Source organism: Poeciliopsis prolifica, unplaced genomic scaffold (assembly GCF_027474105.1).
Source record: "Poeciliopsis prolifica strain line A6 unplaced genomic scaffold, Auburn_PproV2 SCAFFOLD037, whole genome shotgun sequence".
NCBI classification, from domain to species: domain Eukaryota; kingdom Metazoa; phylum Chordata; class Actinopteri; order Cyprinodontiformes; family Poeciliidae; genus Poeciliopsis; species Poeciliopsis prolifica.
Window position 1 is genome coordinate 1,868,936 of NW_026562412.1, and position 25,990 is coordinate 1,894,925.

General features: G+C 40.1%; 1 protein-coding gene across 1 annotated transcript; it reads left to right on the plus strand.

The window, feature by feature from the left end:
- Positions 1–25,742, plus strand: mboat2a (membrane bound O-acyltransferase domain containing 2a). The gene is made up of 13 exons (XM_055053494.1): positions 1–247; positions 12,561–12,706; positions 13,357–13,434; positions 15,040–15,135; positions 15,858–15,913; positions 17,011–17,068; positions 18,075–18,261; positions 19,422–19,614; positions 20,661–20,764; positions 20,840–20,904; positions 21,129–21,261; positions 22,364–22,515; positions 23,071–25,742. Exons 1-13 carry the CDS (start codon positions 164–166, stop codon positions 23,234–23,236), a joined length of 1,518 nt encoding a protein of 505 aa, XP_054909469.1. The 5' UTR covers positions 1–163; the 3' UTR covers positions 23,237–25,742.
- Positions 25,743–25,990: the final 248 nt, after the last annotated feature.

A 25,990-nucleotide genomic window follows, 5' to 3' on the forward strand; every position in this document is an offset into this window, starting at 1 on the left:
TGCTCTTTGGCGGACGACTCGCTGTGGATGACAACCGTCCAGATCGTCGCAGAACCAGCGGTGCTGCTCGGCTGGCCGGGGCTTCAACACAGCGGCGGGGCAGCGGAGCGAACCGAACCGAACCGAACCGGGGAGGGGAAGGATTTACTGACACAGGCCGAGCATGGCGACCCAAAGCACCGCATCCTGCACTGGATCCACCCTGCTGCAGCCAATCAGCGAAATCATAGACCTCCCACTCGACCAGGTAGAGTCCAGATTCAGGCTTTTTATAGAGACCGAGGCGTGACGTGATTTTCCAAGCGACATGTTATTGTGACAGCTGATGCGCAGCGACGCGCTGCTGCTGCTGCTGCTGATGATGATGATGATCTGCTGTCATCACCTCAACGTCCACTGGACCCTCACTGGGCCACCAGGGAAACTGGTGATCACTGTTAACATTCAGCCAAACATCCTGGTCCAGGATCCAGGAGACACAATGGCTGCTGTTCACTGCTGAGCAGCAGAGGAGGTCCAAACAGCTGACAAGCTGGGTCTGGTTCTGATTAACCCGGTTCTGAATATACAACCTGATCCAGTACCAACAACCCGCAGCGTTTTAAAGTTTTATTCAACCAAAAACAGGCAAATATCAATAACCAAAGTATAAAAGTGTTTTTAATTGATTATTTCAATTATCAGGTGTTTAAATCCAGTGGAGGGGAAAGTAACTTCACTAACACATGAATGCTACCAAACCTGTAGAATCAGGAAACGTTACAACCAGTCGGCCCACATGAAGCACTGTGTCTGCTAAAGCATCCAACCTGAAACAAACTGCAGTGTTCAGCAGAGCACGGTGGAGGCAGCATGATGATCTGGGGCTGCTGAGAAGAAGGAATCAGGAACCAGGCGATATCACCTGAATGGCTCCACAGAAACAAAATAAAGGCCTTGGAGTGGCCTAGTCAAAGTCTGGACCTGAATCTGATTAAGAAGCAACATAACTAACAGTTATTTTAGTAATTGATTAATCCATTATTCTAACGATGAATCTATCAATCTCATGCAGAATTGGCACGTTCTACAGATTTTTCATTCAACAGTTTTTTAAACAATTTTAGAAAACATTAAAAGATGCAGCTAAACAAATAATTTCTGTTTTTAAAACAAGAAAATAAACATTTCATTGCCTAAAATCAGAGACAGTTTTGCTTTAGTGAATTTGAATCAGGTGAAGATAAAACTGCCTCATCTGTGCTCTGAAACTTGTTTCTGTCTCAAATACAGATATTTTTCTACAGTTTTGACCTCATTTCCACTCTGAACATGTCGGGTTTTCAGCCACTGCCCTCGTTCTGATTCAGTTAACAATTAATGAACCACTAAATTAGACGATTATTTCAATAATCGATGCGGTTAATCCGATTAATCGTTTCAGCCCTAGTTTGACTTTCGCTGTAACAAAAAAGAAAATAACTGGAGGAAAAACTTTTTCCCATCACCATGTCTTCAGTTTTTCTCAGTCTAAATGAACTGATGAGGCATAACATTATGACCAGCAATACTGTGATATGTTGACTTTCTCTCAGGAAGCACATGGTGACAGTAGAGAGAAGTAACTCCGTCTTAGCAGAAAAAAAAGCCTCTGTTGTTTCTCAGCTTCCTGTTTGTTAAAATCAGTTCATTTTTTGGATTTGTCTGAGAATCGGTGCAGCAGCCACGCCTGGAGGAGGCGGACATGTTTAAACCCAGATCCAGTCCGGCTAAGCAAACATTTTATCAGCAGCGTTGCGAGTGTGGGTGTGACTCTGGGATCCAGAGAGTTTATCACTGGGTTATTAAACGTGTGTTTGCCGGATTCTGTCAGTTCATGTCAGCCGATCAGAGGCTGCCGCCGATTCAGACCCAGAGCAAACATGTTGAACCAGAACGCTCCGTTCTTCTTCTCCTGTCGGCCTCCATGGCTGCATTTTGATCCCAGAACAAACTGGATGACGTAACTTAAAGCTTCGAGAGAGAAAACTTTCCTGCTTTATCAGTTGGTCTCTTCCAAACGTTTCCATTTGTCGGTTTGAGTTACGTGGGCGAGGAAGTTCATAAACCGGTTTAAATCATGTTTTCATATGCCACTTATTTTACTATCAGAAATAAAGATTGAAATATGGAGTGTCATACTAACTTAAAGTTTGTTTTTTGGCAAAAACAAATCTGAAAAGTGTGGTGTGCATTTTTGTTTCGGGTTTTTGACTCATGGAGGCTGAATATGCAGAAGTTTTCAGTTTTTATGTCTAAAAAGATTCAGAAAAACACAAATAATTTTTCTTACTGGTCACAAATAAAAGCATTAAAATGTTAAATGGGCTCTGTATGGAAGCATATTCCTGCCATGAAAGAAAATAATTTAAACCCAACAGGAAATCATTATTACACGTTATAAAGTTAGAATTACAAGAATGAAAGTCATTTTATTTTTAATGTCATAATTATGAAATTTATTCATGATATTGGGATATTATAATTTATTTACTTTTTATGTCATAATTATGAGATTTGACATCATAATCATAACTCTTAATCTCATAACTAAATGAAAACCTGACAGAAAATTATAATTATGACAACAGAAATCAGTACAAACACACAGGCTACATGTCTCAGTTAGCAATAATGTGCTGCAATGTAATTTTATTGTTTATAAGTTTAATTTGGAATGAGGCTAAAGCTATTTCTAAACTTGTGGTTTGTTCATTGTTGTTATAGCAACTCCATAGCAACTGCTGGCCAAAATGGCCGTCATTTACAAAGTTCCTGGACGTTTGACCCAACATGAGAACTCAGTATTGGACTGGCTGGATTAAAATCTGGCTTCTCTTTTTACCTTAATAATCCCGGGCTAGCTTTGCTACAGGTTAGCATCTCTCTGTTAGCATTTCAGTTAGTGTCTCTCAGTTACTGTCTCTCAGCTAGCGTCTCTCAGCTAGCGTCTCTCAGTTAGTGTCTCTCAGTTAGTGTCTCTCAGCTAGCGTCTCTCAGCTAGCGTCTCTCAGCTAGTGTCTCTCAGTTAGTGTCTCTCAGTTAGCGTCTCCTTTCCAGCTCCCTGGTCTGCTGAGAGTCTCTCCCCTTTGTCTTCAATTTGCTGTCCTCTGGAGAGTTTTATTGGCCAATTGATTTCCATTCTTCAGTTCTGTGTAATGGAGTGCTGCTGGCTGTTACCTTTATTAAGGTTCAGAGTCAACAAGATGAGCGTGTGTGATTCCTCCTGGGAGGAAGAGATTAGTTAGCTCAGGTGCTAAAATCACTCAGGAACATGTTGTAGGTCTTCATACACTCGACTTTTATGAGGAAATGTTTCGTCATCTAAATGTGAATTATGGTTCCGATACCAGGAACAACTGCCTCACGTAGCGGCTCAAGCTGTATTGGTTTGATGAGGCTCATCACACCGGATTGGTGTACATAAATTTAACGTGTGAGCTCTTATGTCCTCTGTTTAATTGTTCCAGGAATCGCAGAAAGTTTTAATCTTTTTTATTGTGCTGATTCTGCTTTCGTGAGGCAGAACCTTAGCAGAACGACCGTTAGCCCTGGCTGTCAGATCCATCAGTCTGGAAATGGCTGATGGATCCGTTTGATAAAATCAGGCAGCCGTGAACACTGCTAGCTAAAAAGTTAGCTGTGCTAAACATAAAACACTTACCATTAGTTCTGCTAATGCTAAAGTGCTATACCAACTTGTTATTTAGTGGAAGCTAATGCTAAAGTGCCATACCAACATGTTATTTAGTGGAAGCTAATGCTAAAGTGCCATACCAACATGTTATTTAGTGGAAGCTAATGCTAAAGCGCTATACCAACATGTTATTTAGTGGAAGCTAATGCTAAAGCGCTATACCAACATGTTATTCAGTGGAAGCTAATGCTAAAGCGCTATACCAACATGTTATTTAGTGGAAGTTAATGCTAAAGCGCTATCCCAACATGTTATTTAGTGTTATACCAAGTACGTGCTGAACCTTTGTTTTATATTTCTGCATATAAACCCAGTTTTAATGTTCCTGGTGGGTTTCTGTGCAGCAGTGTTTCTGCCCTCATCAGCAGAGAAGCAGTTAGTGTCTGATCAACAAGCAGACAGTAACTGATCAACAAGCAGACAGTAACTGATCAACAAGCAGACAGTAACTGATCAACAAGCAGACAGTAACTGATCAACAAGCAGACAGTAACTGATCAACAACCAGACAGTAACTGATCAACAACCAGACAGTAACTGATCAACAACCAGACAGTAACTGATCAACAACCAGACAGTAACTGATCAACAACCAGACAGTAACTGATCAACAACCAGACAGTAACTGATCAACAACCAGACAGTAACTGATCAACAACCAGACAGTAACTGATCAACAACCAGACAGTAACTGATCAACAAGCAGACAGTAACTGATCAACAAGCAGACAGTAACTGATCAACAACCTGACAGTAACTGATCAACAAGCAGACAGTAACTGATCAACAAGCAGACAGTAACTGATCAACAACCAGACAGTAACTGATCAACAAGCAGACAGTAACTGATCAACAACCTGACAGTAACTGATCAACAAGCAGACAGTAACTGATCAACAAGCAGACAGTAACTGATCAACAAGCAGACAGTAACTGATCAACAAGCAGACAGTAACTGATCAACAAGCAGACAGTAACTGATCAACAACCTGACAGTAACTGATCAACAAGCAGACAGTAACTGATCAACAAGCAGACAGTAACTGATCAACAAGCAGACAGTAACTGATCAACAAGCAGACACAAACTTGTTGAGCTTCTTTTGACGTTGCATCTGGTGCAGAGCTGCAGTAGACATGCATGTTGGCAAATTTGTGGTTGCAAACCTGACGCAATCAACCCAGACGTGAAAGTGCACAGCTTTGAATTTCCTGGTGGTTTTCAAATGATGCTGATTGATTCTATGAATAAACGCCAGCCGGCTCTTCTGCGGTTCCAAGACAACCATCTTCATAACATGATGCTGCCACTTTGGTTGGGCACCAGTAACCTTAAGATCCCATAAGGAAACCAAAGGTTTGAGGCTGTGATGTCAAAAAGTTTAAGTTGTATCAATGTTTTTGCAGAGGTTGTAAATAAGTAATTTCACTCCATTCAGAGTAAATTATTGATGAGGAGCAATCGGACGTTCAGATTACATAATTTACACATCAAGCAGTACATCCTAAGTCCAACAGAATAAACTTTCATAAAGGCAAATAAGGTGATGAACAAAGAGATCTGGAATGAATTCAGATGTTAATCCGACTCTCTACTGCAAGAAGTTGTCGGTTTGAATTCCTCCATTCATCCGACTGAAGCTCTGATGCTGATTGATTCTCCATCGTTTCGCCGTTCAGTTGCTGCAAGTTTCTAAAGTCTTGCCGCCAACTGTTTGGATTTTTAAAGGAAAATTTCAAAATTTGGTTAAAATATTGATTAAATCTGCTGAAATTGAGCAGATGTCCTGGATCAGACTTTGCGTCCTTTGGTTTTGCTTTCTTTCCCCCAACTGGATGCAGCTTCTGGACTCTCCAAGCTTTTTATAAAATTAAATCTGCACAGAATTAATTTATCCTTTATAACCGTCAGGGTTCGTCGTTTCTGTTCGGTCCTCTAGTCTTTGCACATCTGTCTCTGCTCAGCGTCGTGGTGGACGAGTTCAGGTGCCTCAGCTTCATCAGGCTCAACAGCTCACGACTAAATTAGTTGACGATTGTCTTAGTAATGAATTAATCACAATTAATGTGATTAATGGTTTGAACTTTATAGTAATTATCTATATATTTGAAAACGTGATTAAATCAGTTTTGTTTGTGACTGGAGTCCTAAACAATCTTATTATAAATGTTGTTTCTATTCATTTTGTCACTTTAATCATTATTTCTGTGCTTTTGCAAAGCAACATTTATAAGGATAAAGACGTTTTCTGACGTCATTCAGCTGTATTTTCCTCCAGCAGGGTGACTTCTCTGGTGAGGCCAGCTGAAATGCTTCACATGCGGCGCTGCAGGCGCACGCAGGGGCCTGGCGCTGCAGGCGCACGCAGGGGCCTGGCGCTGCAGGCGCACGCAGGGGCCTGGCGCTGCGTTGCGCTGCCTTGTGGGGAAACGTCTGATTGTTCAGCTATTAATATCCTGGGATCATCCTGCTGTGCTGCAGGCTTCATGTGTGACTTTCTTCTTCTGGTCGTTCCTCATCAGGTTTCATGGTCTAAACTAAAGCAGGGGTCTTCAAATGAGGCCCAGGGGCCATTTGTGGCCCTTGGGGTGAGTTTGTGTGGCCCCTGACTGCAGTTGGTGTAAATTTGGCCCTCGGGCATCTGGAGCCGCTGTGGACGAGACGGACATTTAAAATTATTTTCATGACGAGTTTATTTCTTAAATGGAAATAATTTTACAGATCATTTGTGAGGTCATGCAACAAAAGCTTTAAAAGGAAACCATAAACTATTTATAGGCCAACAAAGCAAAAGAATTGGCTCAAAAAGTTAAATAAATGTAAATTTTATACTAATATTGGTTTCAATAAAACATGGAGTTAGTTTATTTATTGTTGTAAAGGAAAAGGAGAAAGAATTTACAATATTACTTTTATGTTTTTAGTGGAGAGAAAAGCTCACTTTGGCCCGACTGGTTCTTCCCGGTTTGGGCCCGGTTTGTTTGATGTGGAACCGAACCCGATGTGAGCAGAAAGGTCCAAACAAGCCCAGGCGTCGCTGTGTTGACTGAAGAACAGGAAATGTTTTGTTCCCGTTGTGACAGCGTCTCATCATGCAGCAACATGTCGGCTTGTCTCCAGGAGCTGCGACCAACCGGGTCGGGTCGGTTCGGGTCGGGTCAGTTTGGGTCAATTCGGGTCTCAGCAGCCATGACGCTGCCGCCGCTCGGGCGCAGAACCACAGCGAAACGCAGAGTCTCATAACCAACATCCAGTCAGTAAATGTTAATTTATTTCATTTATTGAGAGAAACTGATTCATTCCCCATTAACCCAGTAGAAATCAGTTTTATGTCAATAATTCCTTAATATTGATGATCCAGTTCATTTGGCAGATTATTTTACTTACAAGACATTTTTACCATGTTATGAGTGAAATAAACTGGCAATGGAAATATAACTTTTCTTCAATAATTAGGACTTAAAACAAGCTCACATATCTGGCTCAAAGCTTGTCTCGATTTGTCTTTTTTCAAGTGTGCTAACATATTTTCACTAGAAACTAGAGCAAAAATACTTCAGAGCGTTTTGTGTTTTGCAGTCATTTTATTGTATGTTTCCATTTTTCTTCTGCTCTGATCTTTCTGTTTTTTGACACAAACTGCTTTTATGGAAACTCGCAGAAGAGGGCGCCGCTAGCTGAAAAGTTAGCTAACTTTGAACCATCTATCATAAACATTAGTTCAATGTAACGCAAAAGTGCTAGGCTAATTTAGTATTCAGCACAAGCTCATGCTAAAGCGCTATGCTAATTTAGTATTCAGCACAAGCTAATGCTAAAGCGCTACACTAATTTAGTGTTTAGCAGAAGCTAATGCTAAAGCGCTATGCTAATTTAGTATACAGCAGAAGCAAATGCTAAAGCGCTACGCTAATTTAATATTCAGCAGAAGCTAATGCTAAAGCGCTACACCATCGTTGTATTTAAGAGACGTTAAGTTAAAATGTCAAATAATCTGATAGTTTACAAAACAGCCAAATAAATGAGTGTTTAAGACATTATCGGGATAAATTAGTTTAGGAGACGTGCGCTAACAGGTAGCCAAAATACTGAATACTGACAAGATCGCTGCTTCCTGCTCCGAACTCATCAGACGGTTGGCCATGTTTGTTTCTCTTGAGCTACTTTTGACACAGATTGAGTTTAAATTGAGTGTTTTGATGCTTCGCCCTGATCCTGGCAGCAGCTGCATGAATCCCTAAAGCTGGAGGGAGGCTTTGACTTAATAACACTAAGGGGAGAAGAGGGTTTTATGCTAATGATGGTCTAAATTCATCTCCTGCTTTGTGTTGACACACAAAAACAGACAGACAGAAACCCAGCGGTGTGGCTAAACCTGGAGCTGCACAAAGATGGCAGCGCATGGTTTACTCACTCTTTCTATAGAGGTGTGTGTGTGTGTTTGTGTGTGCGTGCGTGTGTGTGCGTGCGTGTGCGTGTGTGTGTGTGTGTGCGTGTGTGTGTGTGCGTGTGCGTGCGTGTGCGTGTGTGTGTGTGTGTGTGTTTTGAATAGTCCTTACCACAGCACTCAGCTCACTTCCCCATTGAAAAGGAGCCCGGTTCCAGTCAACAGGCCGTTCTATTAGGATGATTATCTCCTCCTGCCCCATGGGAACCTTCCAGACTGCAGCTTCTCGTTAATTAATCTTTGACTAGGCGAGTTCATAAACATGTTAAAGCAAAGGACACTCAGGCTGGAGGGGAGCCACTTCATTTTTGCATAATTATCAGCATTTCACACAGTTTTTCTCAGCAGTTTGTTGACCTTCAATGACTTTTTCTCCTTCCAAGTTATTTTTTTGTACAATATTGAGGTGAAACGCTCACATTCTTTCTAATATGCAAATTCAGACATTTCTTAAATTCAACAAGTTAAAAGAGCAAAAAGACTTTAAAAAATCACCATCTCATAAACCTCCTTATTAACTACTTTAATAAAATAAATAAATGCATCTGAATCTCTTTGCTCCAAAGATATTTTGGACCATTGGTACCAAATGTACCAACTTGCTATTTAGCTGAAGCTAATGCTAAAGTGCTAAATCGAATACATCAAGTTTATCTGTGTAGCACATTACAGTAGCAAAGTGCTTCAAGGTGCTTCACAAAATAAAAACAGAAAATCACAAAAAGAAACTCCATTCAGTCAACAACCATGTTGACTTTCCACCAGAACCCGATCATCACTGGAAATCAATCGCTAGCTGAGCATCATGATGCTAGCTGAGCTGAGCATCATGATGCTAGCTGAGCTGAGCATCATGATGCTAGCTGAGCTGAGCATCATGATGCTAGCTGAGCTGAGCATCATGATGCTAGCTGAGCTGAGCATCATGATGCTAGCTGAGCTGAGCATCATGATGCTGGCTGAGCTGTGCATCATGATGCTAGCTGAGCTGTGCATCATGATGCAAGCTGAGCAGATGCTAGCATCATGATGCTAGCTGAGCTGAGCATCATGAAGCTAGCTGTGCATCATGATGCTAGCTGAGCAGATGCTAGCATCATGATGCTAGCTGAGCTGTGCATCATGATGCAAGCTGAGCAGATGCTAGCATCATGATGCTAGCTGAGCTGAGCATCATGAAGCTAGCTGTGCATCATGATGCTAGCTGAGCTGAGCATCATGATGCTAGCTGTGCATCATGATGCTAGCGTTTAGCAGACAGGGTTAACGGAGCGGCCTCTTCCTGCTGCGTTATACAAAAAGAGATTTGCCCAGAGCAAAAAGTGACTCATCACCCATCTGTCCTCTCTGTCTCCACTCTGACATGAAATCTGATGAGTTAGATTAAGAAACAGCAGATGGATGCTGCATGTGAAGTGCCTGTTTGGCACGGCGGAAAGCAGAGCTAATGGCAGAATAAGTAGAGCTGCTCTGCTGTTTTGCTCCTCCTCACATGCGCTCAGTATTTCACACAGTAATGAGGAGGTTTATCTCTGTCCTCCACCACATTTACTACTTCCTCCCTCCTTCTTGATTCCTCTCTGGATTCGTATGTTTTGTTCTCTGCTTCGTCTTGCTATTGAGCTTTTTGCAGCTTTTTCCAGGAGGAATCGCCCGGCTGCGTATTCTCGCTTCCTGCACCACAAAAACATCCACAGTTTTCATATCTGTGGTCTTTTCCATATTTTGTTTCCCTGCAAACTAAAACTTCACTGTATTTTTACGTTGTTCCTAATTTTGGGTTTGGAGCTTTTTAGCAACACTCGACAATGAAGGAACAGAAATAAATGATACTAGCATTAAAATGTAGAAAAAGATAAATAATGTTCATGTATTTTGATTATGTAACTTTGAATCAAAAGATTACTTTAGATTACGAGAAATTATATGTTGATATTGATGAGTAGATAATGATTATCGTTAAACAGGTCCTAAAACTTTCGGGACGGTTCAGTAAACAGATTGTTTATGTTCAGCTGCAGGATGAAACCGACTCTTCAAAAATACGTTTAAATCAAACTTGCAGCTGATTTCATGTTGGAAAAACGAGTTTGGATCTCAGTATTGGAATTATGCTGCATTGAAAGAACTGGTGGTGAAAACAGTTCAAAAACATACTTTCTGACTCAGTTCAAGAAGTTTTTTTTTAAACAACAGCAGATTGAATAAAATAATTTCTCCCTCTTTGATTTGTGTTATGCAAATTAAACATGTCCTCTGGATTATTTTTTGCAAATTTCATGGAGCTTCTTCATCAGGTTGCTCTGCATGTGGATGTGAAGCCAGAAAAGAGGATTTTAGTTGCATTTAGCTGTAGGAAAAGGTCCTTAGCTAAAATATCAGCTTTATTCTTGATGTGAAGTTTTCGCCAAACACAGAAAACCGAAGAAATCTCCAGCAGCTGCCGCTGGTCTGAACAATCGTCTGTTTCTCCCTCTTCGCTCTCCTACATGACATTCCTTCTCTAACAAAGCAACGCTCTGATCTCCAGGGACGGGTCCGACTCGCCCCGATTGACTCTCAGACGCTCAGATCGTTGTCCATGTTTGACGCTGATGGGGAGAAATGTTCCCATGCAGCTTTAGTTTTATGTCCTCCATGTTCCCTGAGAAATGGGCAAAAATCAGACATTCAGCCGGATTATGTAACTTAAATAACAGAAATGTGCCAGATTGTTTTTTATTTAGAGGAAGAAAGTGACTAAAATTAGACCCAGAAACATCTCTTTCAGTTGTGTTTTCTTTTGGTTGATGGTTGAGGAAGATGAAGCCAGAAAAACACTATGATGCACCTTAAAGTGGACATATCTGACTTTTAAATCTTTGCTTCACATGTTTGAATCAGTCGGTTGTGGTCTAAGTGGAACTGCTTTGCTCTGACTTCCTCTTTACTCTGTTCTGAGAGCATCTTGACTTGGTGCTGTCTCTTTAAATGCAAATGAGGCGCTTCAATTGTCTCTTTAAATGCAAATGAGGCGCTTCAAAGCCCGCCCCCTGCAGGTTTCAGAGCGGTCCTCTGATCGTTGTCTGTTTGGACATTTCTGTAGTTTAACTGCAGTCAGCAATGGAGTAAATTTCTGCCAAAAACACAAAATGTTGTGTTAATCTGAGAAAATGTGACTAAAATTTGAATGTTTTGGCTGATTTTTTTCATCCACAATGTCCCTAATGTGCCGTCATAGACATGATTATTTCGCAACGGAGAAACTTTTCTTCCCAAATTGAATTGAAACATCTTGTAAACATAGCTAGCCAGCTAGCTATCAGCTGGCTAGCTAGCTATCAACTAGCTATCAGCTAGTTAGCGTCAAAACGTCACTGACCAGATTTGGATCATGATTTACCCTTCAAACAAACATCAAAAACCGTAACAATCTACTTTTGTAATAACACTGTTCAACACCCGCAGTACGATTCCATCTACCACAAGCTAACAGCTAGCACGTAGCACTAGCGTTAGCAGGACACACAATTTGCTAGCGAAACAATGATGTCATCACAACATGCAATAAAATTATGTCTAAAGTAAGATGTTTTTTTTTTCATTTTAATGTGTTTTGCAGTTTTTCCTCAGATATAACTTAGTTTATCTAAATCCTTTGTGATGCTAGCAGCAGTAGCTAAAGGAAATACGCTGCGTAAACAAACAGGCCTTTCTCTGCTGATTAAAATAAAATCTAACCAGGAAATTCAAAGTGGTTCTGATCCATGTGTGGGTTAATAAACTCAGCAACCCAACATTTTCACTTATGTTGTTTTGGCATTCCTACAAAATCACTGTGGATTCATGAAGCTGATTAGCTTAAAATTTAACAGTTCAAAAAACTTAATGGCTTCAAAAATATGACTGATTTTACTTTTATATACTCGAAGTACATAAGCAAATGTATTTAAGGGCTAAAAAAGGGTATTTTTCTTCCACTGAACTTTCCTGCTCACCTGCTGAACGTTTCACCCACAGGGAAAAGAGAACAAACTCTTGTTACGGTTCATGTTCTCTGCATGCTTGCCTCAGCGTTTATGTGTTTGTGGACAAACAAAATGTTTCACCGCTGATGATTTGTCAGCAAGTCACCTTTAGACAGACGTTGGGCTACATCCTCATTAATCTCGTCTCATAGCAATTAATGTCTAATTAATGTTCTGTAGATGCTCCCGTGTGTGCATGTGTGTTTCCCTTTACATTGGGAGGTGTGTGAGGTTAATGGGAAGAGCTTCACAGGATGTTAAAGATCTTCCCTGACATTATGCTGACATTCGGAGGCGTAAACATAAACACTGGATCATCTCACGTCAGACACTCAGCTCTGTGAAAGGGAGTCTTCATGGGATTTCTTCTTCTTCTGCTCCCTGCGTGCAGGTGAACTTCGTGGCGTGTCAGCTGTTCGCTCTGCTCATGGCTGTGTGGTTCCGGCTCTACCTCCATCCCAGTAAAACCAGTCCCTTCATCAGGCACGTGGTGGCCACCCTCCTGGGCCTGTACTTGGCTCTGTTCTGCTTTGGCTGGTAAGGTGCCAACATGTTTATCCTGCTTTTTCATGAAAAATATGCACAAAAACTTTGTCTGTCATCTACTAATGTTGAAAATTTTTTAATTTCTGTGTTTCCATTACACAAGAAAATGGAACTATGGATTAAAATCACGTGAAAAAGTTTGTACATGTGATAAATCATTTAAAAACATGCAGCTCCACGATCCTCCTACCACTTCCTGTCGTTTTCTTTGGCGTCTCTGCCAGTAGTAACATTCAGTAGCTCAATTGTTTTTCCACGCAATTTTAAGAAATTGATAATATTTTCTCTGATATTACGACTTTATTATAATATTGTGTAATTTAATTATAGATTTTCTTTCTTCCTCCTCCTTAAAGCAACAGTATCATGTAAAACTGACCTATTTCAGCTTCATATTGTCTTATAATGTTATTCCTTCCTCAAGTTCATACTTGGGGTTTTGCCTTGATGATAATAAATGTTTGTTTCTTTTTTCTAGAAAAGCACGTATAAAGTTAGAGAATAGAAAAGAATGAATCATAGGGATGAATTTTTAGCTGAAATAAATTCAGATTTCTCTCCTGTTCTCTGACTGCCTGGACCCTGCTGCATTACTCAGTAATTATTGATATATTTGTGTGATATTTATCTTGTCTTTAAAGGTATTCAGTCCATTTTTTGGTGCAGAGCGGCCTCTCTTACGGGGTGATGATCTTTGCCAGCTTGGAGCACATGCACAAGTAAGACATTTTTCAGTGGAGCGTTTTATTTTCTGGTTCTTTCTCCAGGATCTGCAGGAACTTTTAAACAAACTGTTGCGCAGGTTTGACTTTATTTTGTCCAGTCCAACGTTAGAAGTAAACCACATAAACGCCCCTCATAGAGCTTCAGCTGAGTGTTACTAACAGAGTTAGCATCACTTTTAGCAAAGCAGGCGACAGAACTCACCAGAACTCAATTATTTGTTCTGATTTTGTGATTTTTTAAAAATTACATTCTTGTCATTTTCCCATCAAAACAGCCCACATCATGATACTTCCACCGCCTATTAGTCTATGGTAATGCCATGGTCTGGTATCCTGGTTCCCATTCTTAGCTGATGACCTTGACTCATTGGGGTCACCACAGAAATTATAGCAAATTTATCTTATTGTTTACCGTTTATTGTGAAAATTTTCTCATCATATTTTTTATTTATCTTTATGTTAAATTTCAGTTATTTATATTAAATTAGAAAAATTGACAGTATGATCTGAAATTTTCGTCATTTTCTCCAGTGTTTGTTTCGTGGCAGCATCAATAAATTAAAAAAATGGGATTAAATACAGTTACTGTGCATTTAATAACCAAACCGGGTCCAGTGGTAAAGGCCCTGAACTCTCTCACATGTCGCTGTTTGCTGAGGTTACTGAACCTTTCAGGTCTTTGCATAACAAATGAGTTTCTGACCCGGCCAGGTTCAGGTTGGGAGCCCATGGCTTTCTGAGCGATTGACCTATGACCTTTGCTCTTGGAGCTTGACCTTACATGGTTACACCGGAAAGAGCGATTAGCATAACTGGAGGAAAACATAAATTTTGCTCCTTCACAGTTCGGTCTGATGGAAATTTTCTCTGTTTGACTGATTGAGCAAAGAAGTTGCAGCAAAGCAAAGAGCGCCGCCGACACCCAGGCGGAAAATCCAGTCAACACAAATATCCTTTCTGGTCCCACAGAGGAGAAATTCAGCAGCAAAGTGATGAAAAAAAAACATCCAGATGCACAGAAAAATAAGAATGAAAGACTCCAGCAACTTTTCGTTAAGTTTCCTACAAAACCAGTCGCAAACATTGAATTGATTGATGCTAACTCCTAATTTAAAAACATGTAATTTATAAAAATTAAAACAGAAACAGTCCGATTTGGGGAAAATGAAACAACATTTAGACAATAAAAACAGATTTTATAGAGCCCTAGTTCAGTTGTGCAAAACTCCTGAGTGAACCTTGACCCGCCTTTGAGGCGCGGCTCCTCCCCCTCTCAGGTCCTTCAGACTAGCCAGCCGCAATCAGCAAACATTTGAAGTATCTCATTATAGGAGCTGCGACTCAGAGAGTAAAACGTTGTTAAAGGGTTAATAGAGGAGCCATGTTGTAATGGAGGCGGAGCCTCTGAAAGAGCAGGAGTGTCTTAAAGTGACAAAGGCCCAATTTCAAGGCATTAAAAGTCAAAGTCCTTTAACATAGCTGTTTGATTGTGCTGCAAAATGGCCGCCCTGTGCCTGGAACATGTTTAATACTGGCCCTTTCATATGTGACTGTATTTGCAATACTTAATACGTCTCTGTTGTCTCTCTGTGTCTCCAGGTACTGCTTCATCGTCACCCTCGGTTACCTGATCCTCTGTCAGATCACAAGAGTCTACGTGTTCGACTACGGCATGTACTCTGCAGATTTCACTGGGTGAGCTTCTCTAGCGCCGCACGTTGTAAATAAAATCTTTACATGAAACATCCTGAATGATGCTGGAAGCGCCGAGTCGGTTCCTTCTCCGCTGGTCGGCCTGCAGGTTGGAGGAGGCTGGCTGCTAAGCAACGTAACGCAAACCCAAACGGCCGTCCGTCTGTTTGGCTTCAAAATGTCAAATCAAATATGCTTCTCTGAACCGAACGCCTCCGTTTGGTCATTCATTATGCGTGGATTTATTCTGCTGATCCCAGCAAGAAGCAGCAGAGAGATGACGAGTCAAGAGGAAGATCAGCAGGAAGGAAGAGAAACAGGAAGTTAAAAATGCCCCTAATTATCCAGGAGGGAACTTCCCATTGTAAGAATACCGAGGCAGCTGATTCTGTTGCTGCTATTACTGGGCTAATTGGTATCTTGGTGGACGGCAAAACAAAACAAAATGAAAGTAAAAGGAAAGCTTTTATTAGCTGAAATGACAAACACCTGGAAAATGCATCATTTTGAGCAGAAATATTTAAGCTTTAATTTATTTTACTGGGATTTTAAGTGGTGAAGAGACAGAAAGTCGTGCATAAATCAAAATACTTATGTCACTGAAATTGGATTAAAAATGTGTCTAAACTGTTCAATGGTCATAATGTTTCCCATTTAATTGAATTTATTTCTGCTTTATGCTGAATAAAACATAAATAAATGTTATAAATGTTGTTTGCTTTCAGGCCCATGATGGTCATAACCCAGAAGATCACCAGCATGGCGTTTGAAATCCATGACGGTAAGATGCGCGCAGCTTCCTGCTGACACTAACGCGCCAGATGAGGCAGAAGTGAAAGTGCCACTTTGATTCTCTGAGGAGTTAGAAAATAAAACGTTTTTTTTTAGAAGGATCGATCGGCCGACCAGTGGAGCAGAAAGAGAGACAGGCGCCGCTATGTAATGGGTTTATAGCCAGCAGTTTCCTCAGGTCACAGATTGAGATCAGGCTTTAAACTAGGAGTCGATTAAAATGTTTGGAATTAATTAATTGCATTTTAATTGAGAAAATAAGCAATTCATTAAATTCAAAAACCTCTTTTTGTTGCTAAATTACTGAATAAACAGACAAATGAGCTCAACAACCGAGATATTTATTGTTTTTATTCTGTAAATCAGATTGTTTCAGATGTTAGCATTAGCATTGGGGACGTTAGGTTAGCTGCTACCTGGTTAGCATTGAGATGCAACTACAGACTTGAAAGCTTCACTGATAGGCTAACTCCTTTTAGCACAACGTTAACACAACAGTAGTCTATAGTCTAATCAGGTGAGTTTCTGCAGCAGAAATGAGCCGAGAGGAGCGCTAACATCGCTGCTGTTAGCATGTGTAGCTTGTGCGGCAGATTTACAGACGTACCAGAAACAAATTCAAAGGTTCCAGTTGGGAGTTTTCTATGAAAAAAGAAAAGTTCATTGTGTTAAAATCTCAGTAGTTAATTAATCAAAATTAACTCAGTAGAGTCCCAAACCTTAATTTTATCATTCTTTTTCCAGTTTTTTACAGTCATTGCTTTAATTTCTCTTTAAGTCATGTATAAAGTGAAACTCCTCTTCAGGTTTGGTGAATGTCAGCCTTAATGAAGCTGCCAGTTTCCAACAACAGAACAATCTCCGGAGGTCATGACCTTTAGCTCATGTTTATGTTGCTCCGCCATCATGGCTGCCCTCTGAATCCTGAACAATTCGACTGTTAAACCTGAATGTGCTTCACAGCGTGCATCATGGCTGGTGTGTGTGTGTGTGTGTGTGTGTGTGTGTGTGTGTGTGTGTGTGTGTGTGTGTGTGTGTGTGTGTGTGTGTGCGCGTGCGTGTGTGTGTGTGTGTGTGTGTGTCCAGGTTTGTCGAAGCGCAGAGAAGGACAGCTGACTCCCAGTCAGAAATACCTAGCTATCAGGTATGTGACTAAGGTATGTTTTAAAGCTCAGACAGTTGAATTCAACATCTTGTTTTCTGTTCTTTAGCGTGTGAGCCTGCTCTATGGTGGTGTTTTAATCAAGGCGTTATCGCCGGTTGCTGCCGGTGAATCGTTTTATGGGAATGCCTGTAATCCCTCATCCTTCCTGCTTTGTTTTCCCTCTCAAATCTTCTCTGATGGAGATGAAAGGTTGCTGCAACAAAGCCGCTCACGCTACGAGGCGGGACTTCCTTTATTACCAGGAATACTCAACCAGAGCTGCAGTGAAACGGCTCAGATCAAAACATGGCCTAGTCAAAGTTGAGACCTAAATTCCATTAAAGAGGCAGTATTATGTGTTTAATCAAGTAACTATGTTTCGGTTGTTTTAAAAGTGTTGTGTACATCAAATATGACAAAAATAAATTTGACTTTGTAATTTAACACCCTGAAATTGGACATTTACCTCTTTAAGAACTTCCTGTTCTTTCGTAAACTCTGCCTTCGGGAAGTCATGACAACATGGCTCCTCTAATAACCCTTTAACAACGTTTGTACCAAAGAAGTGGCTCATATTATGAGCTTGGTATTTGTGCAGTTCCAGCAGGTGTTTGCTAATAGCTGCTGGCTAGTCTGAAGGAGCTGCTGTGTGAGGTGGAAACTGCAGCTCTGGAGCTGCATCTTGAAGGCGGAGCTAGGTCCAACCAAGCATTTTTCATGGAGATAAAGGAGATACAGGATTTCTCAAACTTGCATGAAAGAATCAAAGCAAAACTCCGTGCTTGTTTTTTATAAGTAAAAAACTTGACCTAAATCTGAAGAAAGGTGATTTAACATAATACCAGCCCTTTAAGAATTTGTGGTGACATTTAAAACTTGATGTTCAGAAACGATCTGTACTGCAGAAAACCTTCAGCAAACAGGAAGTTTTATGTGGGATTAGTTCAGATTTTGTGTTTCTCTGTCGCTTCACATCCTGATAACGAGCGTCTCCTGTTCTGCTCAGCCGGATGCCCAGCTTGCTGGAGTACCTGAGCTACAACTGCAACTTCATGGGCATCCTGGCGGGGCCCACCTGCTCCTACAACGACTATATGGCCTTCATGGAGGGGACGTCGTACCAGCGCCGGCACCAGGAGAACGCCAACGGCAAGGAGAACGGGAAGGCCAAGCAGGCTGAGCCTTCGCCAAAGGTACCAGTCGGATCCAGATCGGCACACCTTAAATCAGCTCAAATCACTCAAACAGAAAAGGCTGCCAAACTAAACAGTCATTAAATATGAAACTTTGAGGCATTTTTTAGAGCAAAGGTTTAAATAAAACATAAGAATTCAAGCAGAGCTTCAATTATCAGCATTTCTATCATTTCTTCTACTTTGATTTGCCAGTTTTACAAAAATACAAGAAAAAATATTTTTCAGGAACTTCTTAAAGAGACAGAGGCCCAATTTCAAGGCGTTAAATTGTGGCATATTTGATATGTATAGCATCTTTACATGAACTGAAGGTAATTGCTTAATTTTAATGTGCCTGGAAAATAAATTTGTTGCCCTTTAATATGCTGCATTCACTGACTGCTAACAGGTCAGTTTCTATCCTGATTCCATGGACCATCTCTGCAGGAACAACAGTTTGATGAATGCAAGTTTGCATTTTTTCACTTTCAGAAGAATGCTTTATGAATAACTGCTTTGGTTCTTTAGAAGTGGCCTATTGTTTTTCATTGAACTGGTCAGCATAGACCTACGGCCTATACAAAACACCTTCAATAAAACGGTTCTCAGATGATGACATGTCAGCTGTTAGAGCGGTACAACCAGCGGAGCTGCTTTGGTTGCTAGATAACGGTCACTAGGTCAGTGGCTGTAGATTTGTGACGTTACAATCAGACCAAAAAACTTGAACTATTGCCAAAACATGGCTGGGTGGTTTTTTTGTTTGTTTTAGAAGCAGTAAAAACCCAAAATGGACGTATGAAACCGTGCAAAATGTAAATTTTACAGAAACGGTTCCCTTTAAGACCAACAGTCTTAATGTTGAGATTTTGCTTAAAATGAATGTTTTTAAGCAAAGGTATGTTTTTAATGAGGGAATAATAACAAGAGATAAAACTTAAACCTTTTACATGTTTAAAATGTTTAAGTTTCAAATTAAAAGTCCTGTTTGTAGGTCAATAAGTTTGTTTCTAAAAACTGAATGTTTTTGTCTCATAAATCCAAGAATCCTTTGGAAATGTCCTCATCTAAAATAACCGACCTGTGAATGAGAAGCCTCAGTCGTCCTCCAGCCGATCCATAACGGCTCATAACGAGATAAACAATGTGTTTTTATTCTTCCTTCCATGTCCTGCCAGCGCGCCGTGGTGTCCAAGCTGTGCACCTGCGCCATCTCTTTGACCACCTACCTGTCTCTGTACCGGCTGCTCCCGGTTGACTACTCCATAGACGAGCACTTCGTCAACACCACGCCGTTCCACCTGCAGGTCGTCTACCTTTACCTGGCCATGCTGGCTCTCAGGCCAAAGTACTACTTTGTGTGGACTCTCGGTGAGAAAACCTGAATCTTTCACAGTAATAATGTCTGTTTTGTGTAATTAGGCAATAAGCACTAAATCAATTAATTGCATGGTAAATTAAAACAAGGTAAATAATTTCCATTTGCAAGATTTATCTTTTGTTTTCTTTTCTCCCGTTCTACCAAAGTTTGGTGTTTTGATCTCAGCTGACCTTTTTTGAAGGATACCTTTGTAACCCTAACCCTACACCAAAGTAGTTCTCGGGACAAGGGCACTTTTTCTGAATGCGAAGCTTTTAACAATTTTCTTTTCAATCCTTCACGGATTGAGAACCAAACCTCCCCAGCTGGGGAGGTTTGCTCTTTGGAGACAATTGTCTCCAAAGAGACAAGTGTTTGAATTCAAAGACTGCATTTGAAGAGAGTTCCCATGAAGACAGCGTTTATCTTAGGAATGATTTCTCTGATCTCTGTTTTAGCTGTTTTAGCTCCTTGGCTCTGATGCTGTTGCCCCAACAGGTGGCGCTCTCAACAACAGATTTATAGAACATCTGCAGCATCTTTGAGGACCTTAGCTTCCTCCAGAAGTCCAGTCTGCTCTGTCTCTTCTCATAGACGCTTTACTGTTGTGTGTTATATTCCTCAACCACCTCCAATTCTTCGATCTAATCCTGATCCTCCTGACATCATTTGATGGGCCTTTTCTTCCTTTCTACCAAAACTGAATGATAAAAGTCTCCAGTCTGGTGTTTTGGTCACATTTGTTTACAGAAGCTTATGATTCATTTAACTGGTTGTTTTACTTATTTACTTTGGATATTTAAAATGTCTTCCAGTTCTTGTGTTAAATACTCATTAGAATTTAAAGTTTATTGAGAATGTGTTCTTGCATTATTATGCCATCAAATCAAAAATATAATTTATTAAAAAAAACAATAAACTCCCTGACCTCCAGAATTAAAAAGTATTTTTATGTGAAATCATTTCCCAGTGCAACATTGCCATCTAGTGTTCATATGCGAACTGCACCCTGTTGGATTTCATGAGGAATCTCCTGCATCTGTTTATTTGTCTGCAGCCGATGCCATCAACAACGCAGCCGGGTTTGGCTTCAACGGCTACGACGCAGACGGCTCGCCGCGCTGGGATCTGATTTCCAACCTCAGGATTCTGGATATCGAGGTTCGGCTGCGTCGTTCGTTTATCTTTTGGATTTATTTGCCATCTGATTCCTGAAGTTTTATTGTTTCCTTTCAGTTTGCCACAAGTTTTAAGCTCTTTCTAGACAACTGGAACATTCAGACAGCTCAGTGGCTCAAAAGGTAATTGAGGATTGTGTTCATGTACTTGTTTAATGATGCATTTTAGGTCTGTATATATAATTTTGAAAAATAATCTCCCTTTCATTAAAATTTTTAAATCAAAATGAATTTATCCCCGTAAATCTTTGAGTCAAACTGTAACTTTGCTAATTAGCTTAGCCATTTCTGCTGATATTTTCAGATTTTTTTTGTGAGCCCTGAATGCACCGTGTCGTCTTCCTCAGAGTTTGCTATGAGCGTTGCCCCGTCAACCCGACGGCCGCCACCTTCCTGCTGTCGGCCATGTGGCATGGCGTCTACCCTGGCTACTACCTGACCTTCGTCACCGGCATCGGGATGACCATGGCCGCCCGCGCTGTGAGTTCACTTTCCTCCTTCAGCACCAAATTACATTTTCGCAAATCCACATCCAGGTCACTGGAAAGATGCAGTTTCCCCAAAGAAATGGAAAAAAAATCTGAAAAGTGTGGTGTGCATTTATACTTCACACGCCTGGCTCACATGACTAGACTTTTATTCCGATTTTTGTGATGGCTCTAAAGATTATCTTAACTTTCTAAGGTATTGTATGTTTTAGTCTGCTATATAAGTTCAGTCCATTTACCATTTGTATGTCTTATTATTTGGGAAGTAAAAGATTTTAGTTTTCTTTAAAAAACACAGGAAAAATGCAAAATTCATCTTTAATTTGGGGATCTAAAATAAATAACCCTTTTCTACAAAAAAATAATGTAAAAAAGTGTCCCACTGCTGTATTTGCTTCATTTTATGTTTTTCTCTTTTCTTGGTCCACGAACATTTTTGACTCGACAATTTTGTCAGAATAAAAGTCCCGGTTAGTTGGATAATTTTTCACAGAAAATTATTTGTTCAAATCTCTGCAGTGACGTTTTTTTTTTAGCTAAGTCTGCTTTAAAATAATTTACTGAATAAGTGTTTTCAAACTATGTTTTTCCAGTTGCTGAAATTTTTAAAATAAGTTTTGGATCTATAATATTTTACATGCCAAGAACAAACATGGCTCTGTTTTTAGTTTTTTTAAGCTTTGCTAGTGTAGTTTCTAGTAAAATAAATAATTTTCCTTTAATAAGGCAAAAGTGCAAAATCCATTTTTGAGTTTGGATCCTCTGAATTTATTTTGGTTTTCTTGCTGTATTGTTGTCTTTTTTTAGTTTCCCTTTTGTACAAATAAAAACATCAGATTACTTTATTTGCTAGATTTTTATTTATTTTTGTGGTATGAAACCTCTGACCTGGAAAAGGCTGACCCAGTTACTGCATAAAACTAATGATCCTGCTGTCTGATGCCTGAGAAATCTCAGACATAGAAACGGAGAAGCTCCTTTAATGAGCAGACATGTTTGGGTTTGTCAAACCGGGTCGTTTATCTCGTTTGCTGTACTTTACTAGGAACTGAATGAATGCAATTTAAAGTTTTAAAAATGCTCCTCTCCTTTAGGTACGGCACAACATCAGACCGTACTTCTTGGTCTCCGACTCGCACAAGCGCGTCTATGATGTCATCACGTGGGCGAGCACGCAGGTTGCCATTAGTTACACGGTGGTGCCATTCGTCTTGCTGGCTGTTGGACCCTCGCTAAAGTTTTACACGTATGTGTTGTTTTAACCGCTAACCTCTGCTGGGAGCCTGCAATGGTTAACAAGACAGATTAATGGGAGGAAATAAAACGGGCCGAGTCGGTGCTGGGACATAAAGACCCAGTCGTCACACAGAAAGGAGGTTAACCCTTGAGCCAACTCTTTGGGGTTAACCTTCGCCCTCCTCCTTGGCACATCATTCATGAAATGGTTGAAATATTTCACAGAGAAACGGGAAAACATCATCAGCTCCGACTGATTCCTTGTTTATAGATTCAGTGAATTGAATTATTATTAGAACCTTTTCAGGAATAAAATGTGTTCAATATATGAAACACAGGTTTCTGAATGCCTCATCAATCACAGACTATAACTTGACATCGAGTAATACAGAGGCAGCAGAGTGAGAAATACTGCCACCTGCAGGTGGGAGTTAGCATCACTTGAACACAATGTTTCTTATTGACCATTTTTGCACGATTGTGGAATCAAAAACTGTCGGTAACCTGTGATAATCTATAGATTTAGTTAAAATGCCATTCATGATGCAGTTTTTTGTCCTTGCAGCTCGTGGTACTTTTGCTTGCACCTCCTGTGTTTCCTCGTGGTTCTGGTTCTGCCGGTCAAATCGAGACGCCAGCAGGCCAGAGCGAAGGAAGACGCTGCGCTGGACGAGCAGCGCGACCACAGCAGCACAGACAACAACTGCAACCGAAAAGACAAATGCACATGAGACCGCCGCCATGTCACAAGCCAAACTGGACCGGGCCGGGTCCCATTACCTAACCAAGAACCCAAAAAAACACACTGAGGAAAAAAACACAGAACTTCTAGTAGCAACATGGAGGACAGCCGTCGCTCTGCTGACGAGGATTAAAGACCAACAGGAAGTAATCTGGTGACTTTAGTGCTGCCTTAAACCCTCTGTGTACTCTACAGGTAAGGACATAGGAGGGGGCGGAGCTTCTCAGGGCAGACAGGAAGTATGTGGAGGGTTTTTGTCATTGGAACAGGAAGTTCGTCATTTTCAAAGGAAAACTTTATCAGCTGCCAATTTTGAACAGGCCTTATGATCTTTGAATGGTTTCATTTCTTCATTTTTTTAATCTTTGGAAGAGTTCATGTTGTGCGTTTCATATTTAGCTGATTGTGACGACACTATTTGAAATACATTCTTAATGTTTCTTCTTTGTGGGAAAATTTGGCTGTAAAACGACAGAGAGAATCGAATCTTCTGTCCCAGATTTCTGTTTGGTTTTTCTGTTGTTGGGATCCATGAATTTGACAAACAGTTAAAGGGAGTTTTGATTTGCTCACAACAAGCTTCTGTTTTTTTTTCCAAACACACATTTTCTCACATATTTGAAAAGTTACAGCCTCAAACTAAAATGGGTTTAATTGGATTTTTTATATGTTGAATAAACAAACACAAAGTAATGCCTAATTGTGAAGTGGAAAAAACTCATACGTGTTTTTTTAATCAGTTTTTTATTTATTATGTATTGAGTCATTGCAGATAAGAAACTTCTAGATTAATTTTACGTATTTACTAGAAAAATCTCGTTTTGTTGTGAAGTTGTACATTTCCAGGGGGAAATGATAATTTTTCATAATTAAAGGCATAAAGTTACACCTTTAAAAGTGAACTGGAACAGCAGGCAGTTTGTAACAGGTTCCCAGCCCAACGAGCTCAGGTTTGATCGGGTTCGCTACATCAGAACATCTTGTGGGTTCAGATTCAATGCAGTTGTGTTGCAGCTTCTTCCTCTCCAGGTGTTCACGGTGATTCTGGACCTGGAAAATATCGAGCTGCACAGGCAAAGAGCCCCGATGTACCACTTAGCTTTCTGGGTCGGGCTTGAAAAAACAGCCTGCTGCTCTAGTTTAGTTCTAAAATCAGACATTTTAGGACTTTAATCATAGAAAATAATCCTTTTTTTCTCACAAAGTTGCAACTTTCTAACATCAAAGAAAAAACAAGTTTTTTAATTTTGCTTAAGTTAAATTAATGACATGACTTCCTCCCTTTATTTTTTATTCCTAATCCTTTGTTGTATTATTCTGCCTGCCTGAGTCAGTAATTCACTTTTGTTGTGACTTTACCTTGAACATCTATAAACTCAAACTGTTCTTTAACTCATGCCCCAGATTCTCAATACCAGTTAGTTTTGGACTTTGACTAGGCCATTCCAACACACGATCTTCATTGGATGCTCTCCTTGTTTGGTTTAACACTTTAAGAAACAACGTCTTGGCAGGTTTACAGTTTATTCCACTTCACAGTTATTCACTACTTTATGTTGCTCCATCAAAGGAAATCCCTTTAAAATAACTCGAGTTTCTAAATGTAACATGATGAAATGTATAAAAATGTTCAAGTTTAACTATGTTATTTCCATCACTCTTTTGATTAAGTGTTTAGCTTTTTATCTTAAAAGTCTAACCGCAGTCTAATTGGATTAATGCATTGGCGTGCTAAATGCATAAATCTCTGAGGAAATGTGATATGTTTTATAAATCGTGATATAACCTCTGGAGTCCAGAGCCAGTCGGTGCCATGAATGGTTTTATTTTTATATTGTGAGCATCTAATGTGAGCATTTTACTGTAGAGTGAGACACTGTTTCCTTTTGCTGTTTTTTCTGCATCGTTCATCTGAAGCCTTCCAGATTTCTGATCTGATGTTGGTTCTGTTTCAAGAGGTATTTCTGTTAATATAAAATAGATTGAAACAGATGGTTCCTGTTATTCTTCGTTAAAGTTACTGATTATTTAAAAAGCAACAAAGCAGCAGAAGTGAAGTCTTTCAGTGTGGATCTGTTTATGGGGTTTTTTTCTCTAACATTTCCATATTTCTGCCATAACTCTGTGTGTTTACCATTCTTGTGGTGTCTTGATGTTGATTGTGATTTTAAAGGAACCCATGTTCTGTAGCGCGGCCCACCGGCGAGAGGAGAGACACCGTCACTACAAACGCAGCGGCTGCAGCGCTGCAGCACTGCATGGCCACACATACCAGCAGATCAATGCAAACGGCTCCGGACGTCCAAAGTGCCAAATCAGAAACGGCGCATCTTGTTTTAGAGAGTGTGTGTGTAGAAGTGCGTGTGTGTGTGCGCGTGCGCCAGACTAACATAATGGGTATTTTTGTGTCAGAAAGAAATTTATCAAACTATTTGTATAACAGTGGAGTACATTCTGATGTGGCGAAATAAAGAGAAATTATTTTTAAACACTAATCCTGTTGGATGTGGAAATGTTTTTCTTTTTTTGTCTAGTGAGTAAAAATATCAGTTTTTAACTAGACATGCATCCATCTTTTGTTCAAAATGTCCATTAAAAACAGGCTATTTACAATATACAAAAATAAAACGTAAATTTTAGCAGCAGTGTCTTCTGTTACATCTAAAACTTCTCATTTGACATTTTGTGTTTGAAAAGTTTTCTCAAACTTTGAGATCCAATGCAGCTGTTGGAGAACCAGAGC